Below are 17,469 nucleotides of genomic sequence, written 5' to 3'. Positions count from 1 at the left end.
TACGTCATTTAGAAATCGTGCTTATACTTTCGGGGACACCCTTTAGTCCATCTCCTTGGCGCAGACCTTTGGTGGTAGCAGAGAACCCTGAAAGTTTTCCATCCACCATCATCTGGCACGTAACTTTGGTCATTGTTTTTCGTAAATAAGTTTGGTTGTTATTAGGGATAAACAGGTTTAGAGAACGTTTGATGTACAGGTCTGTCTGTATATCCGAGATACGCTATTATAGCAGACCACTATAACCCGGGAAAAATCTGCGTATGTCGAATTTTAGCGTAAATCGAATCCGGGAGTAAAATCGTTCATACTTCAAAGTTCCAAAGATAACTTCTTTTTCGTTTAGATTTTGTGTTATCATATTTTCTAACTTCTCTGTCAAATTTCTAAAAACCGCGTATAAGAGGAACCGTGTATCGCGGGGACTGCCTATACTCTGACTTAGCGACCTACAGTATAGGAAAAAAACAGTTGCAACTGATCTTATAGCTTTATTTTTCTTTTCGATTAAGTTAATTTTCGCTTGGTGCTTGGTGGACTCCGATAACCTAAAAACGTTTATCGATAATATTAAATTATAAAACAATACCAAATTTTATTAAGTCAATAGAGAATGATATTTAACTATGCTTTCTTTAGAGTTAGCTTTAACTTTTATAACACTTTCATCATCAAAACCACACTGCCATAACAATCACGCGTTAATGTACATGTAAACAGCACGATACGGCGTGGTTTTTGTTTTCACAACATTTTAACTGCATTTCACATTTTACAACCTCGATACACACACAGTCTTCAGGTAACATTTGAATGTTGCACATGGTTGAATAGCTGAGAATCAGAGCACGACTCTGCTGTATGTAAATTAGAAGGACACCAACTTTCGCTCTAAGAAAAGATCAACATTTTTAAACTACCAGCTTTACAACACCACACATTATTTTTCAACCAAATCTTGAACCTTCTTGACACAAAAACTGATACAGCAACAAACACTTTTTAAACACGTGTGATGGGACAAAACAACGCACTCCGCTCACGAGGCGATCGAGCCCGCAAAAGATCAAGTAAAACACACTCGCTTCTAGAGCTCGCATTCACCACAAAAAAAAAATCATGCTCTTGGCTCTGCCGATGAGTTCGGGTAGTTTAAATATCGTGATAGTACGACCTAGAGCAAAAGGTAACGTTTGTAAAACCAATTTAAATTGAAATTTTTACAACAAACGCTACATTCTGCTAGAGACGTCGTGCGTGGCATACAAGGCAGGCAGGCAGACGGGAAACAATACGACAAAACATAATGGTATCTCACAGCGAACACACATTTCATGAAACGACATTGCATGAAATCACAAAAAAACATAACGGAGTGAGATCATGTAGTCATTCCTTCTTCCATTAGAGTATTGACCATTGTAAAAAGCCCATCTTTCCGCTAAAAGAAATGCTTTCTCACACATGCTCCACCACACACTCCCGTCGGAAACTACGTTACTTTTCATACGCAAGGAAAACACATAACAAACACAAGAATATCATCATGGCACATGGCACGAAAACGGGGGCAATGTATAAAGATGTATTGCTTCAGCTGATTAACGAAATGATTCTTTCGGTTGCACCACACAACACAAATACGCACCTCACACCTTATCTTCATTCCTGATAACTGAACAACGCCGCACCAATAACTAAACACAGTGTAAACTGTACGTTCCAAAGAGCGTACTGCACCACAACCACAGGATAACATGAGTCTTCTACAAACAATTCACTGCACATCGAGTCAATCTTTCACACATAATGCAATGGGGAGTTGCATGGAGTAATCCGAATGATTCTCGTGTGAATTTAAAAGTGTTGGAAATGCTCAAAATGTACACTACTGCGAGGTTCACAAAAATGGTGTAGATAATAATTACTTAAATGGTATGCTTTAATCCAAGCTTAATCAGTCACCCAAGCAGCTGCTTTAATCAATTAATAAATAATTGCAATAATTCACCATAGCCGATTGACACAATAAAAACAAGGGCACGCATTTCAAGAAACATGATAACAAAGATACGTCGAACAATGAAATAGACACACTATTCAGTAGAAGGGTTTCTTTGGGAAGTAGATTCTAAAACTTATCTCGCGAATTGATCGTTGCATTTAGAATTTAATTAATATATTTGACAAACAATAATTCCACAAGGTAGATAATCACCATGGCATAGATGTTCGGGAAACCACACTCACGGAACACAATAGCACAACAAGCTTTTATCTACGGTTTCGGATACATTTTGCGCACCAAATCCCAAACGGAACATAACTAAAAACAATGTCACAATGGTAACTACTTTCATACGAAAAAAATATCATCACTGGCTGAACAACAAGCCACCATTCGTACCACAAGGCCGGACACTCAGAGAGGATACGCTGTACAATCCATTATTGTGAATCAATGATGGCTAAGAAAGGATTTTAATCGAAAACATCAGACGAAACTAAACACACTGGAGAGTAAACTGCACATAACATTCGTTCCAACCGACCGAACTGAACTGCACTTCAATTTTAACTAGTTGAACTGAACTGTTGGTTTAATTAATTACGAGAACAACCATGGTATTGAATCTTCGACACACTTCAAAGCACATCTATGCGAAGAACAAAATTTTCGGATTGTTATTTTGATTTAGAATTCTACGTTCTATCTATCGATCACACTAAAGCAGTATCATCAGTATAGGACAGGAAAAAGATACATCTGAGGCAAATTACTTTACTAACCCAATCGACATACACGGGAGATGCCGGGAGTAGTTACTGGAAAAAAAACCTTTCTTCTTCTGATGAAAATGGGGTTCGTTTCACTCTATTCATAGGGCTAAAACTGCACTTACTTCAATCACAAACAACACTATTGATGTAGAAATCACATCTACATCAAATGGATCGTCTCCGAAAGTTAGATTGGCCCTCTCTGCCTTCCACCATAACGCACGACGCACCGTTGTTTAAATTGTATGTTTATTTATTATTTCTATATGTATCGCTCTCTTGGCATGCAATTACACACAACACCACCCAGTCAATAGAATTTTAGATCTCTGCCTTTAGTGTAGCACGTTGTTTCAATCTATGTATTATCATAACCGTCACTGCACCATCTCGGTTTACTTGTTATTTTTTGTCAGGTTTATTGATTTTTCATTGATTATGTTTACGACTGTGTATTGCAATGAATTTCCACGTTACGTGCATACGAAGCTTTATATATGTGTTTATATAATCATAATATGTTTTATCCTTCTGCAGTCAATCAAACGACTTACATCAAAATCTGGCGAATATTGATGATATCCATAAATAAACGTTGACGGTTGCAACTTTACTTAAACTTTTTTTCCTCGTCGTAATGCTTCACCTATAACCATGCTACCTCAAGGTAAAGTAATATACCTTCAAATATTCATTTTGCAACTAGTTGTTAGCCTGATTAGAGCAAAACATAATTTTGAATAATCAAGATATTAGAACAAGGGAAGGATTGTTAAATTCATGTTTAAATTGCAATTGATCAGATGCAGTATGCCAGAAGCAGCTATATGGAATGTACGACCAGTAAACATTATCGACATTGGTAAGCAGAACTGAAAGCAATGGTAAGAGAGCTCCGAATGCCAGGATCTATAGCATGAAATGTAATAAACTGTCAGAAACATAGTTTTCTCAGCAGAATTTTGTTGGGAAAATGATATAAATCATAATACGTACGACGTATTCCTTAACAATGAATAACAAAATATTTTCCTCCATAGCTGTTCCGTTAAATAAAGTATCTAAATCAATGGCAATATTCAACACGAATCTCCCATGTACAATATGATTTATTTTCTTCAAATGTTGTCAATCGGTTTGAAAGTCCTCATCAGTTTACATCATAAGTTGAAAATCTACATACTGCAAACGCATGTAATCAGGCAAACGATCACTTCAAACGAAAGGTACTGATCAACACTTTTCGATCTTTGTAAATTGTTAGGATTGAGGAATTTCAAAACCATTTGTGAAACTTTGTGACAAAAGTAAAGGTTACTGTAGTATTATAAAATTGATTAAAAAATTTGAATGCGTCACTATTCACCAGTCAGTAGTTGCGCTTCTGCTTCTCTGAATTCTCTCGCACCCGCGACACTTCTTAAGGTAAACACTCATATACACATGCACAAATTCACGCACGAACTTACACCAGTGTGCAACAGATAAGACGTTTTAAGTAAACACGTACACGTACGTCGAATGTTGAGAAGCTTACGCGCACTTTTTCATATTCGCGCGCTCATTTAGTTCCTTAGCATCAACAAATACTTCTATTCCACTGGTCACCCGGTTGATGCAATGTAATAACTAGAGATTTCAGAATAAACCAATGCAAAAACACTTGCTCGTTCTATTTGTTACGGTCGTAAATTATGTTTATGCTGGATTCGATTGCCTGGGGTCTTATGGAAAATCATCTTGCCCATCATCTATTTCCGGTCCTTTATGTTGGTGAAGTAGCATGAGATGAGATGTATGTACTTACGATGCGGGTTGGGTAATTTGCTTCTATAGCTTATAATACAGGTTTTGTGTCTTTGTTATTCGCATCCATAGCATAGTGCAAATTAAAATTTCTACACATGAATGTGTTGTGTACTACAGACGTTGACAAAAGCAAATTATATTAGCTACGTGCATATCGCGTAGCTAATTATCAAGTATAATCCGTGAAGCTCCTCCGTTGGGTGTTTATCTAAAATAGACATAATATAAATACCATCAATATGACATCATGATCACCAACATAAACAGCATTCACTTACCCACGGATGCACTTAACGGCGGAGAATAAAAGCTTCTTACTCTTCAACTTCTTCTTCTTAGCTACTTAAATGTAGCATTAAATACTCCAGCAGAGTATCGTCAGTAACGGATAAACAAAATTGCTGTTGTTTCTACGTTTGCGTTAGTCGGTAGAGGATAATTTATCCACTTTACTGCTCTTACTTGCGAACTTTTTCATTTTTTTCTTTTTCTGATCCATTTCTTCATCGTCAACGCTTTCCTCCCGCTCCTAGGCAGTCCCGCCTCGCACCACTACGATCACTAGATGATCCTCCTTAAGTCCTTCCTCCGTCAGGGTGTGACAGGTGCGTTTTAGGAGTTCGGTAGAGAATTCGCATGGAGGGAACGTGTAAAGTACGCCGGTGGCTTCAGTTTCCTTGTTCAACAGCGAAATGACACCGGCTGCTTCCTTTTGCTTTAGGTATGTTACCAAATTGCGAAGTGGACGCGTTTGAACGCTAGCATCATCGGACGACACAGTCGGACTTGAACCGGGCAGACCGAGGAAAATGGCATGCGAGGACGAAGTAGAAATTCGCTTCTGCACATCCTCCAGCTTCGGCTGGTCGAGACGCAGGCGCTGTGTAATGCGCAGATGATGTTTACCATCCTCGTCCTTCATAAGACCATCAACAATGTCGGCATCACCGTCGGTGAGATGAAACTTGGCTGGGAAGAGTGAACTCTTCAATATGAGAGCTCCCTGCCAGACGGTACTCGACTTTCGTGCCACCTCGGAAAGAGTCCTAGCGGTTGTTAGCACACCATTGCGGCGTGACGATGAGTCTGAATCGGAATCGGCCGGACTGCGTCGGCGTGGTGATCGTGAACGGGAGCGATCAATGCCGCCAGGCTCGCGTGATCCAGAGCGCCGACGTTCATATTCCCCTGCTTCGCCACTACCTGCCGGGCGGCGCCATTCTTCCTCTCCACCACCCGGACCATGATGCGGTGGTCCACCGGCGCCTCCTGCTGGTCGATGACCTTCGTGATGGAAGCCTCCACGGAAGCTTCCACCACTGCTACCACCGCGACCACGGTAACCACCGCTGCCGCCACCGCTTCCGCGACCACGGAAAGACCGCGCTCCATACCCACTGCCACCGTAGCCCGGTGGGACATCATCGTACGGAGGAGCACCGTCCGGATACTCGTACTCCGGAACACGACGATATTCACCGCCGCCCTCTTCGAATGGACGTTTCGGAAACGGTGGTGCCGACCCATTGTCAGCAAAATCGATCCGAATACGCCGCTCGGGACCACCTAATGCGAAACCACGCATTTCCTTCACCGCTGCTGTAGCTGCATCGATTGAATCATACAAAACATACGCCTGGGTGTCACCCTTTGCGTACTCAATCTTCTTAATTGCTCCAAATCGGTCGAATTCGCGTTCGAGCTGTGTTACCGAAGTCCAGGCCCCAAGCCCTCCCACCCAGATGCGCGTGGTTGGCGTCGCCTTACCGTAACCGATCTTACACTGGAACTTGCCAATGTACTGACCCGAGAGTTCCACCTTTGCGCGGTGTGCCATATCCAACGTTTGATAGCGAACGAACGCAAACGCATTTCCGGTTCCGGGTGCCGGACGCTTTATGTCAATATCTTCCACCAACCCATATTTACCGAAGATACGGCGCAGTTCATCATCTGAAATGTTAATTTCCAAATTACCAGCAAACAGTGTGCGCGTGGCTAGTGGATCATCCTCCGGCTGGATGTGATGTAGATAGTTCGGGAACTTGTCCTTCTTGTTCTCTGGCTTTTCAAATGGGGCTCTTGGTCGGGGCATATACGGACGCGGCATGTAGTGATGGTGTGGTGGTCCGGGATGAATGTGAGGTGGACCGTGATGGTGCATTGGGGGCCCACGGGGCAAGTAGTCATGGTGCATAGGTGGTCTGAAATCGGGATGATGCATACGGCCACCAGGTGGTGGGCCATAACTATCGTAAGGATGATGCTCGGGCGGGCGACGCCGATCCGGCGGAGGAACGCCGGGAGATCGTGCATAGTAATGACGATCGTACTCGGACGGTGAAGCCGAGCGTGGTCGCCGGTATGATTCCGTCTTCGAAGACTCATACACCGGCTCAACCAACGCTACCTTATCGTGCAATATAATGCGCGATTTTGCATGCTTCGCTTCACGGGCGTCCTCCGGTGTACGGAAGCATACATACGCCAACCGCTCGTCCAGATCGTGCGAAATGCGAATGCTAAAATCGCCGAACTTCTTGTACTCCCGGTACAGCGTTTCCTTGATAAACTCTTCCGACGCTTTAGGATGGATGGCGCTCACGCAAAGCACCTTGTACGTGTATCTATCCACGCCACTGCCACCAATATCGGCCCGGCTACGGGATGAGCTGTATTCGTCTCGGTGCGGAGAAGCATAGCGTGCCCGCGGGCTGGGGGAACGGGCCACACGTCGTCTCATTCTATCAGGGGTTACTCTTTCGTCGGAACTATCGTCGTAACGTCCAATACTACTGCGTCGCTTTGATCTGGGTGGAGATTCGCGCGATGCGCTACGTTTCATGTTATGAATCTTCACTGTAATACGATCTCTCTCGCTGGACCGAATGCTACTCATGAGCCGTCGTGTCAAAGATTACTTTTGCCAGTTTGATGATTGTTTTATACTGCTGCACGAACGATAACACACGGTATGTAACGAAGACGCAACGTTTGGTGTTTGGAGAATGACGGAGAAAAAAATACCTAAAAAGACAAATATTACATTGTCATGGTCAGGGCGGTTGGTTCGACAGAAGCGAAAATCAATAGATACAAAATTACTCGTTTGTACAAAAACCATTAAACCTGCAATTATTTTGCTTTTTTCTCCTAAACGTTCAGGACACAAATTCGATGTATCACACTCGAATGTTCTTCCAAATTTTTTCTCTTGCCAACTTGCGGCACTCTACGTATTTCATGCACACACACACACTATGAAATCTTTTCAAGAAAAAAAAAACACACACACACTAACGAATCTCGCACACAGTACAAACTGACTAAAAACCCATCGCCATTACAAAATGGCGTCTTTTTTCACTGCTGCTGAATGCAATCGCTTCTTGTCCTGCCTAACTTCTGAACCAAATCTCACTATTTGAACAAATAATCCCACTGAACACATCACATGTAAAATATTATACACATATCAAACAACTCACGCGCTAGTAGTATATTTCGATTCATACAAGAAAATCGGCAAATATTCTGTCCAAAACACATACATTCACGCGCGTACACATCCTCACACTGCTCACAAAAAGGCAGCATTAGTTTTTCAGCCTCACATTCACGATTTTAAATGAGCCGTAGGGAGCTACTGTCTATTACTATAATTTATTTTCACCGAACCCCGTTTTCTATATAACTTTGTACACCCCAGGGACTGCGTAAGCATTAAATTGTAGAAAGTAGCTGTCGCTTTGCAGGCAGCCATCTTAACTCACGATATCACCAAACGACTCTAATAACCACACCATACAAAATCGGTGGCACCAGTCGCAATTTCATATATATTTTATCACCATTGGCTTAAACTAGTTGTACTCACTCCGCGTCGCTCTAGTTGTCAAGGAAATTTCTGATATCTGATGCGTTTGAACTAACTGGAAAAGCGTTCCACAAAGAGCTCACCAACTTGCTTCCGTCCACTTTGACGGTACGAACCGAAGTGACCGCTGAGGGCCCTCTTGGCTGCGCATCTTCCACGAACTGTCATGCTGGTATGGTTGACAGTAGTCTTCCCAACAAGCTTGCAAGCACAAAAAATACATTTTGTTTCTCTCATTAATTTAGGATTTAGTACAACAGTTATACTTTAAACAAGTAGTGTTTTAGTTTGGTATTAAAAATTAAGCACACAATCGACTTATATAACTTTTATGTGGTTTTAGATGCGGTTGGCAACTGTCAAATTATCTTTTCTTTTGCCAATCAACCAAACTATGCTGTTGTTGGACCCGCTCTGTAGATTCGTTCTAAATAATCCCGACAAAACAAACGAAATGTAGGATAAATTTAAGCACTGAACCGGTTCTTATCCTGTTTCACTGTCGTAAAACAGAATGTCGTATGCAGTGGGAAAGTTCTTTTGGAACCATAGAATATTACAGTTAGCAAAGAATTATGTACAACATTCGATAAGCACCCGTTTGCATAGCATTGCATCACAACCGTATTGTGCCAACAGACAAAGTTCGTGGATCCAAAGAGGATTAAGCTCCACAACCGGTGCCGGTAAAGATTCGCCAAAGGAAGAACACTGCAATGTTGGAACCATCGGGCATGTAGATCATGGCAAAACGACGCTCACGGCCGCAATCACAAAAGTGCTGTCGAAAGATGGGCAAACTAATTTCGTTTCCTATGACCAGATCGATCGTGCGCCAGAGGAGAAAGCTAGAGGTCAGTAAGAAGATTAACAAAGTTAACTTGTACAGCAAATGTGAGCTCAGGTTCTTGATGGACTTGTTTCAGGAATAACGATTAATGCAGCACACATCGGTTATAAGACGAACAAACGACATTATGCGCACACGGACTGTCCTGGACATGCAGATTACGTGAAAAATATGATCTCCGGAGCATCACAAATGGACGGTGCAATATTGGTGGTGGCAGCAACCGATGGTCAGATGCCGCAAACACGAGAACATCTACTATTGGCCCGGCAGGTTGGCGTTAGTAAAATCGTCGTGTTCATCAACAAAGCTGATCAAGTTGATAACGAAGTCCTCGATTTGGTGGAAATAGAGCTGCGCGAGCTGTTGAGCGATTTTGGATTCGATGGTGTTGATAGCCCCGTTATAGTGGGTTCGGCACTGCTAGCCCTCAAAGGCGATCAAACGGAGCTAGGAGAACCTTCAATTCGCAAGCTTTTGGATGCAATAGATTCGTACATTCCCACGCCAACGAGGGACTTGACTTCTCCATTTTTATTACCCATCGATAATGCGTTTACCGTACCCGGCCGTGGTACGGTTGTTGTCGGTACACTAGCACGTGGCGTAATGCGTAAAAATGATGAAGCTGAATTGTTAGGATTCGACGAGGATATACGCACCACCATCGGTGGTATGCAGGTATTCAAGAAGGACGTTAACGAAGCCAAAGCAGGTGATAACATTGGTACGCTGTTGCGGAGCGTTAAATTGAGTTCCGTGCAACGCGGCATGCTGCTTTGTGCGGCAGGAAGTGAGCGTGTTTCGAACCATTTCGAGGCATCTATGTACTTGTTAGCGAAAAACGAAGGAGGCCGTGCGAAACCACTAACTTCGAAGTACATTCAGCAGCTGTTCAGCAAAACATGGAACGTGCCGTGCCGGGTGGATTTGGTTGGGCTGGATATGCTTATGCCGGGTGATCATGGTGCGATTAAGTTGACGTTGCTAAGAAAAATGGTCATGTCCTGCGGACAATCGTTTACCGTACGAGAGAATGGTAAAACCGTGGCGACAGGTTTGGTTACCAAAGTGCTTAAACCGGTCAATTTGCCACAGAAAAAATTGATCAAGTTAGAACTGGATATTTGTTAACATTTTAGTACCCTAGCGAGAAAGGAAAACACAGTCAATAAAAGGTAATGCCTTTACAAATGGTTTATTATTCGAAAAATTACACAGGGACAAACGACTTCCATTTTTCGGTGTGGAAAGATATTTATCATTATTTGTGCTGAACATGGGATAGTATTGCTTTTGAAGGTAAGCACGGCTGTCACTGAGGGCCCTCCCTTTGCATCGGTCCACTTATGGCAGAAAAAGATTGCAATTGACTAGGCATATGATTGGTTTACCCCATTAACATCCATCTTTTCGTACCGACGGCGAGGCGATCAGTATCTCCCGGATAGACTGACGACTGAGTGTTCGGATCGCGATAGTGTTGTTCGCTTTTGTGCATATATTTGGTAAAGTGTGCTTTTTGAGCATTTAGTTAGAATGAGGAAGCATAATACTGGTATTAACTGTCTTCCCCAGCTCTTCAATCGTATCCGACCAATCCAGGGCGGCTACCTTCGGTATAGCGTTGATAATCAGATCAGTTACCTTGGTAACGTTCTTCTTGAACGTTGCCAACACATCTGCCACATTCACATCCTCACCCGTCTCTCTCCAGCAATCGTAATCGGTTGCCATAGCAATGGCAGCATAGCAGAGGCCAGCCTCCTTCGCCAGTACTACCTCTGGTACCAGAGTCATGTTTACAAGATCGGCACCCCACTGGCGGAAAAGATTGCTTTCCGCTTTACTAGAAAAACGGGGACCCTCGATTGTAACGACCGTGCCCTTCTCGTGTACTGCAAGACCGATACCTCGAGCCGTTTCGATGAGAACGTCTCGCGTGCGATTACAAAATGCCGGTTCCATCGGAATGTGACAGACGCCCGACAGCAACTCATTACCATCGTAAAACGTTTGCACACGTTTCGTTGTACGGTCGATAAAATTGTCCGGAATGACAATATCGCCGGGATGTATTTCTTCCTTTAACGAACCGGTAGCCGTCGATACAATCACATGCGTACAGCCAAGCGTTTTCAGTGCCCAAATGTTGGCCCGATAGTTGACGTTCGATGGCATAATCGAATGATTTCTACCGTGGCGCGCCAGCAGAACGCAATCCACACCGGCAATTTTTCCTTCGATAAGAACATCGGAGGGAATGCCAAAGTGTGTGTTTACCACGCGCTCGGTGCGATTCTCAATAATCTGGCTGTCGTCCAACCCGGATCCACCGATGATGCCAATCTGTGGTGGAAAATTCACTTGTTAGCATCAGTTCCAGTAGTACGGCACGAGTAGCATTGTGATTTACCTTAACCTTTGAGGACATTTCGTTTATTGGAATGTAAAGTTTTATTTCGAATTTCTCTGCTTTCTGCTGAAATCAATTGGCTAGTTCTTTGTTTTATCACACTGCGTGCCTTGCGTTACAATTCTTATCAGTTTACGTTCTACACACACACATACACACAAACTCATCTGACAAATGGCAGAAAGTTCTGAAAACTGAAGCTGCGTGTACGCTACCAGAACCCTTTTGAAATTACTTTCCCTAGCGAAATTAAAGGTAACATAAATTGCAACTCTCATGCGTATTGGTTGAGTATGACTATTGGAAAAATGTTTATGCTTCAATATTCCTTTGCTAACACGACTAAACGGCGCAAAACAGAATTTAAAATATAAAACTGGGAAAGCGTTTCAGTGTAGTCGAAGCGTAATGTTTTGAATGGTGACAGTTCCGGCTGATGTCAACACCGCGGGTGTTCTATGCGACATTTCTACAATGTTTTGTTCGAGCACGCGTGTTATTTTCGTAAAGGTTCTACAGTAAAATCTAGAAATTTCATGGTAACCGGTCTGATACCATTACAGAAACATGAGTTTGAGGACAGATAAGAAATTTTCTGACCTTGGTTTAACATACTGGATAACACGGCAAACCGAAAAGCTTGGTATGTACCCATAAAAAAGGCGCAACAGTGTTAGCCAATTGATAGGACAACCTCCAACCATCATTTTCAGGTTTACGCCGTCCGACACCGATCCAGGTCGAATGCATCCCTCGCATCCTGCAAGGACAGGATTGTATCGGTGCGGCAAAAACTGGTTCGGGGAAAACGTTTGCTTTCGCACTACCAATACTGCAGAAGCTCAGCGAAGAACCCACGGCTAACTTTGCACTTGTGCTTACTCCAACGCACGAACTGGCTCACCAGATAGCGGAACAGTTCATTGTCGCTGGTCAACCGATGAACGCGCGTGTTTGCGTCGTAACAGGTGGAACCGATCATTTGCTCGAAAGCCAACAGCTACAAAAACGTCCACACATTGTCGTGGCCATGCCGGGAAGATTGACAGATCATCTTACCGGATGCAATACCTATTCGTTCGCGGCACTGCAATTTCTGGTGGTTGACGAAGCCGACCGAATGTTGAGTGGAAGCTTCGACGATGATTTGAAGGTGATTAACCGTTTCCTTCCGGCCAAACGACAAAATTTGTTCTTTTCAGCCACACTGAAGGATTTCCTGAAGACTTCGATAGTGTTTCCAATCGCGGACGATGTGTTTGAATGGTCTGAACAATCGCAGGTGGCAACGGTGGATACGCTTGACCAGCGTTACCTACTGTGCGCCGACTATGATCGTGATACCGTACTGGTGGAAGCATTGCGCAAATACAAGGAGGAGAACGAAGATGTGAGCATTATGATCTTTACCAATTCTAAAAAGGATTGTCAAATTCTGTCGATGGCGTTGAACTCGTTCGGATTTGACAACGTTTGTTTGCACGGGTTTTTACGACAAAAGCAACGCGTGACAGCACTTAATAAATTCAAATCCAAACACGTGCGAATAATGATCGCAACCGATGTGGCCAGTCGTGGGCTCGATATACACGACGTACAACTGGTAATGAACCATCGGCTACCGAAGAAACCGATCGAATACATTCATCGGGTTGGTCGTACAGCGCGTGCCGGTCGGTCTGGGTTGGCGATAACGATTTTACGTTTTCCCAGGGATTTAGAAGCTCTTGGAGAAATAGAGGGTCTCATCAATACAAAATTGACCGAATATTCTGTAGATGGTAAGTTTTTACGGAATGGCAAAAGGGCAGTTTGTGAAGAATTAAACGATTCCCCTATTTTCTATTCCCAGATCGCCTCGTACAGCGTATATTCATGCAAGTGAAGGTAGCCCGTGCCGAAGCTGAGATGAACCTGGATAACAAGGATTTCGACGAACGGCAACATAAATACCGCCGCCTGCGCTGGATACAGGAAGGTCACGATCCGGATGAAATGGAAGCAAAATGGAAGGAAGAAATGAAAGCTCGAGAGCAAGCGCGAAGAGAGCGTTTGCGGCAGGAGAATGAAGAACGACGCCAGCGAGACAAACAGACAATGAGTAACCCGACGGTGAAGAACGATTCCCGATTTCAAGCGGCCGCAGCAGATAAAAAGTTTAAGAAACGGAAATTCATTGCTCCCGATAAATTGAACGAGCTGATCGAAAAGCGTAAAACCGAACCGGAGCGTAAGAAATCTCGCGGCATAAACAAACTTACAAAATGTACGAAGAAAAAAACAAAGATGGCACAATAAAAGCGCCTGTTTCGCCCACAATAAAAACGCACTGAAAAAAATCTACACAAGCCACAAATGGTACGGTTTCTCCTTACATGGTATTGTTGCTTATATTCTCATTCCTTTGGCGGAATGTTTCCGTTTAATCCGCACAAGAGAAAACATATAAACTTAAAACACGGACCGAAGAAGACACCGACCGACCACCACTGCGGCAGTAGCGGCAGGCAGCACCAACACACTATCCGGAGTTTTACTTCTTCACGGCCTGTCCAACCTTGGCCTTCTTCGTGCCGCGCACCTTCTTCATACGGTTCTTGCGTTCCTTACGCTGCTTGCGAGTCATCTTCTTCTTCTCGTACAGTCCGTGGCGGCCGAGACGGTGCTTGGGTTCGAACTTCTTGGCGTGGTCGAGGGTGTCGTAGATCAGGCCAAATCCGGTTGACTTGCCGCCTCCGAAGTTGGTGCGGAAACCGAACACGAACACCACGTCGGGGGTGGTTTTGTACATGACGGCCAGCTTCTCTCGGATCTCCTTCTTCGATACCGAGGCCAGTCCAGGGTGCAGGACATCGCAAATCATTTGCTTGCGGCACAGCAGCCGGTTGCTCATGTAACGACGGGTACGAATGGTTGCAGTACTCATCTTGGGATGGTTCTAAAACGACAATACAACATAGACGATTACAAGCTTGCCCACAATCCTCCAACAGCATCGTTGGCCGCATTTCAACCGAGCGCATAGACCGTGCGGCAATGATGATGGAACACTCGCTTGGAGGTGGCTGGCTGGTCGATACGGAACCGCTACAGTGCTGGTATACATATTGAAGCCATAACCTCACTACTCGTTCCGTCACCAATCGACCGCCAGCTATGCACTCATTTTGACTGAACCATCACACAATTTCACTGTTTCTAGCTGTGCTCAGTCTACTGGGCTGTTTTGCGTCATTTCTAGATGCATTTGGAGATTAATGGAACACGACAAACACCTTTATTTGCAGACTAAATCCGTAGTCGCAACACGTCTTCGTGAACGCACTTTAGCGAAAAGAAAGAAACATGGCTTGTTGACAGCTGGATTACCGTTGGCAGCCATGTGTTTCGAACGTCAACAAGCACACTCGTCTCGAATTATCTTGAGCGATCTTCGATTACCCGACAATAGGTGGCGCCACATGCGCTACGATAAATTCATGTAATTTGAGAAGGTAATAAGCATGAAGAGATGCATTCGCCGTTGGGAATCTCTACGGTTCCATTTTGTTTAACCGTACTATATTCATCACCCTTCATCGGTAAATCTTTAAATCCTTTGGTAATTTTCAAGCAGCGAGACATATTTTATAAACTCCCAAGTCTGTATGGATTCCGATTGGTGGGGTTGACAGTAGATTGGAACAACAAATAAAACAACACACCGCCAAACGAAAAATGAAAAGAATGGGAAGTGAAAACGTAAACACGTAGAATATTCATCAGCTTTTCTTCCCATTTTCCATCGCATTTCGCACGCAGGAAGTACCAGAAAGTTTTGTGAAAAGCATAGCCATTCTATTCAATTGTTAAATCAAGTTACTTCATAAAATTGTACACGTGGTGCCGTTAGCACGGGCCGGAGACCAGCAACAGTTCCTTGGCCAGTCAGGAATCGATAAACAAGGAGTTGTGTTTAAAGTATTTGGATAGCAGTAACTGGTTCTTTCGAAACGGTCAACCCTTCCTTGAAGCAATGGTGGAACCAACATGGATAGAAATTAACGAAATAAAAGGTTTTATAACGTTTCTAGCGAGTGTAAGTATACGTACTATAGTGTTTCCATTTGCTGTGTTTGTTTTGTATTGATGATTGTAACGCTTTTTTGCAGATCGATTGGTACGATCCGTGGTTGATAGGATTAATAGCATTTCACGTATGCATCACTTCGACCGCACTACTCACCAGGAATTATGGAAACTTCCAGGTGTTCCTATTTTTCGTCCTCTGTGAGTATTCATTGCGTACAGCCAATTATACCAATCATTTTCCAACCTTCCATTTATCGATCGTTCTTTAACCTTGTGTACGGTGTTTCACTTGCCCTTTGATTTACCCTGTTTTCAGTGCTATTGGTGTACTTTTCCGAAAGCATTAACGAGTACGCGGCAATCAATTGGAGGATTTTTTCCAAACAACAGTACTTCGACGATAAGGGTTTATTCATATCGGTTGTGTTTTCCGTGCCAATACTTCTAAACTGCATGCTCATGGTGGTAAGCTACCGCAGTAACAGTGGAACTGGCCTCTATCTAACCAGAATGTTAATTTCCAATCACAGGGGAGTTGGCTGTACCAGTCAACACAGATCATGTCCAAGTTAAAAACTGCCCAGCTTAAGCAACAGATCCGACAATCCAACAGCAGGCAACGATTAAAGGACGAAAAGGAGGAGTGAAAAATGGCAACAGGTGTACCTTTTCGTTTTTCTTACTAACCCCCGTCCAAATACGGTGCAGGGTGCGGGACCGAGTTGGTCGCTACATAAGGTTAGGTTGTATAGCTGATGTAAAGGAAAATCACGTTTAATCTGTAAGACATGTAGATTTTGTGTGCATTATGAGCATATGTTTGTTTTTAGCGTTATAATGGAGCAAAGCTCTTACAACTATCAGTTACAACTACCGGAATTTGAATAGCCACAAACACACAGACCAACACAATCTTGCTAATATAGTGTAATGGTGTATTTTTATCGCAGAACTTGTTTAGTTTCGGTTTTCTGTAATGATTACTCAACAAAGCGTTGTAAGCGGTAAATATGACTCACACAGGTGAAGGCGACAAAATCATCATTAAATCAGATAAGTCAACCAAATCAGGCGACGTACATGTCTGAAACCGAAAAAAACAACACAACGCAATCAACGCGTGTAATTTGGTAAAAACACAACCTTTTCGGATATTACTGCCAATTAGTGAGCAGCGATATTTTCCTAGTCAATTTAGGTGCAAACGGTAGGGAACACTCTTGGAGACAGAATTGTAGCATTGCAATATTGTTCCTCTTAGGCAAAGCTATATGGCCTGTTTGACATTCACTGAAGGTTTTGTTCGGTGAAACATTCAAATTTAATATTCCAGACAATAATATGCGTCGCATCAGGCACTACAATGCAACATAACTTGGCCTTTTTTCAAACTGTTTTTTTTTTTGCTAAATGACACGATCAATGCAAGATCATCACTAATCGTTAATTTTATCACTTTTGTTTGTTTTTGTGTCGGGGTTTGTTTCCTTGCTGTGTTCAAATGTTTGCGTAATTTCGGTTACAGTTTCCACAGTGTGTAGATACAGGAGTGTGTAAATGGATGGAAGTCGGTAATAACAGAATATGCACGATGGAGATAATTATGAATTGCTAAATAAAATTGGGATGTAATTTTAAATCACGTATGCCATTGTTTTCACATAC

General features: G+C 43.1%; 6 protein-coding genes across 6 annotated transcripts; 3 read left to right on the top strand and 3 right to left on the bottom strand.

The window, feature by feature from the left end:
- Positions 1-2,707: 2,707 nt before the first annotated feature.
- On the bottom strand, positions 2,708-8,579 carry LOC128303603 (RNA-binding protein spenito). The gene is made up of 3 exons (XM_053040601.1): positions 8,468-8,579; positions 4,869-7,617; positions 2,708-4,798 (listed from the first exon to the last, which is right to left on the bottom strand). The coding sequence occupies exon 2, from the start codon at positions 7,487-7,489 to the stop codon at positions 5,120-5,122; it is 2,370 nt and encodes a 789-aa protein (XP_052896561.1). The 5' UTR covers positions 7,490-7,617; positions 8,468-8,579; the 3' UTR covers positions 2,708-4,798; positions 4,869-5,119.
- Positions 8,580-8,920: 341 nt separating this feature from the next.
- Positions 8,921-10,527, top strand: LOC128301220 (elongation factor Tu). Its single transcript, XM_053037591.1, has 2 exons — positions 8,921-9,321; positions 9,394-10,527. Exons 1-2 carry the CDS (start codon positions 8,982-8,984, stop codon positions 10,449-10,451), a joined length of 1,398 nt encoding a protein of 465 aa, XP_052893551.1. The 5' UTR covers positions 8,921-8,981; the 3' UTR covers positions 10,452-10,527.
- On the bottom strand, positions 10,485-11,870 carry LOC128301221 (S-methyl-5'-thioadenosine phosphorylase). Its single transcript, XM_053037593.1, has 2 exons — positions 11,734-11,870; positions 10,485-11,666 (listed from the first exon to the last, which is right to left on the bottom strand). The coding sequence occupies exons 1-2, from the start codon at positions 11,749-11,751 to the stop codon at positions 10,848-10,850; spliced, it is 837 nt and encodes a 278-aa protein (XP_052893553.1). The 5' UTR covers positions 11,752-11,870; the 3' UTR covers positions 10,485-10,847.
- Positions 11,871-12,251: 381 nt separating this feature from the next.
- Positions 12,252-14,057, top strand: LOC128302532 (probable ATP-dependent RNA helicase Dbp45A). The gene is made up of 3 exons (XM_053039373.1): positions 12,252-12,376; positions 12,447-13,514; positions 13,586-14,057. Exons 1-3 carry the CDS (start codon positions 12,301-12,303, stop codon positions 14,029-14,031), a joined length of 1,590 nt encoding a protein of 529 aa, XP_052895333.1. The 5' UTR covers positions 12,252-12,300; the 3' UTR covers positions 14,032-14,057.
- Positions 14,058-14,092: 35 nt separating this feature from the next.
- Positions 14,093-15,096, bottom strand: LOC128301483 (40S ribosomal protein S24). Its single transcript, XM_053038001.1, has 2 exons — positions 15,009-15,096; positions 14,093-14,671 (listed from the first exon to the last, which is right to left on the bottom strand). Exon 2 carries the CDS (start codon positions 14,657-14,659, stop codon positions 14,267-14,269), a length of 393 nt encoding a protein of 130 aa, XP_052893961.1. The 5' UTR covers positions 14,660-14,671; positions 15,009-15,096; the 3' UTR covers positions 14,093-14,266.
- Positions 15,097-15,460: 364 nt separating this feature from the next.
- Positions 15,461-17,423, top strand: LOC128303233 (transmembrane protein 18). Its single transcript, XM_053040114.1, has 4 exons — positions 15,461-15,811; positions 15,885-16,002; positions 16,121-16,269; positions 16,335-17,423. The coding sequence occupies exons 1-4, from the start codon at positions 15,749-15,751 to the stop codon at positions 16,449-16,451; spliced, it is 447 nt and encodes a 148-aa protein (XP_052896074.1). The 5' UTR covers positions 15,461-15,748; the 3' UTR covers positions 16,452-17,423.
- Positions 17,424-17,469: the final 46 nt, after the last annotated feature.

The sequence above is a fragment of the Anopheles moucheti genome, chromosome 3 (assembly GCF_943734755.1).
Source record: "Anopheles moucheti chromosome 3, idAnoMoucSN_F20_07, whole genome shotgun sequence".
Lineage (NCBI taxonomy): Eukaryota > Metazoa > Arthropoda > Insecta > Diptera > Culicidae > Anopheles > Anopheles moucheti.
This window is presented reverse-complemented; position numbering and strand designations above follow the sequence as displayed.

What these genes read in the sequence shown, in the direction of transcription:
- LOC128303603 (XM_053040601.1), bottom strand. Translation starts at nt 7,489, where the DNA reads ATGAGTAGCATTCGGTCCAGCGAGAGAGATCGTATTACAGTGAAGATT.
- LOC128301220 (XM_053037591.1), top strand. Translation starts at nt 8,982, where the DNA reads ATGTCGTATGCAGTGGGAAAGTTCTTTTGGAACCATAGAATATTACAG. An exon ending in GCCAGAGGAGAAAGCTAGAG is followed by an intron (nt 9,322 to 9,393) that starts GTCAGTAAGAAG and finishes GACTTGTTTCAG; the next exon opens with GAATAACGATTAATGCAGCA.
- LOC128302532 (XM_053039373.1), top strand. Translation starts at nt 12,301, where the DNA reads ATGAGTTTGAGGACAGATAAGAAATTTTCTGACCTTGGTTTAACATAC. An exon ending in ACGGCAAACCGAAAAGCTTG is followed by an intron (nt 12,377 to 12,446) that starts GTATGTACCCAT and finishes CATCATTTTCAG; the next exon opens with GTTTACGCCGTCCGACACCG. An exon ending in GACCGAATATTCTGTAGATG is followed by an intron (nt 13,515 to 13,585) that starts GTAAGTTTTTAC and finishes TTCTATTCCCAG; the next exon opens with ATCGCCTCGTACAGCGTATA.
- LOC128301483 (XM_053038001.1), bottom strand. Translation starts at nt 14,659, where the DNA reads ATGAGTACTGCAACCATTCGTACCCGTCGTTACATGAGCAACCGGCTG.
- LOC128303233 (XM_053040114.1), top strand. Translation starts at nt 15,749, where the DNA reads ATGGTGGAACCAACATGGATAGAAATTAACGAAATAAAAGGTTTTATA. An exon ending in TTATAACGTTTCTAGCGAGT is followed by an intron (nt 15,812 to 15,884) that starts GTAAGTATACGT and finishes GCTTTTTTGCAG; the next exon opens with ATCGATTGGTACGATCCGTG. An exon ending in TAAACTGCATGCTCATGGTG is followed by an intron (nt 16,270 to 16,334) that starts GTAAGCTACCGC and finishes TTCCAATCACAG; the next exon opens with GGGAGTTGGCTGTACCAGTC.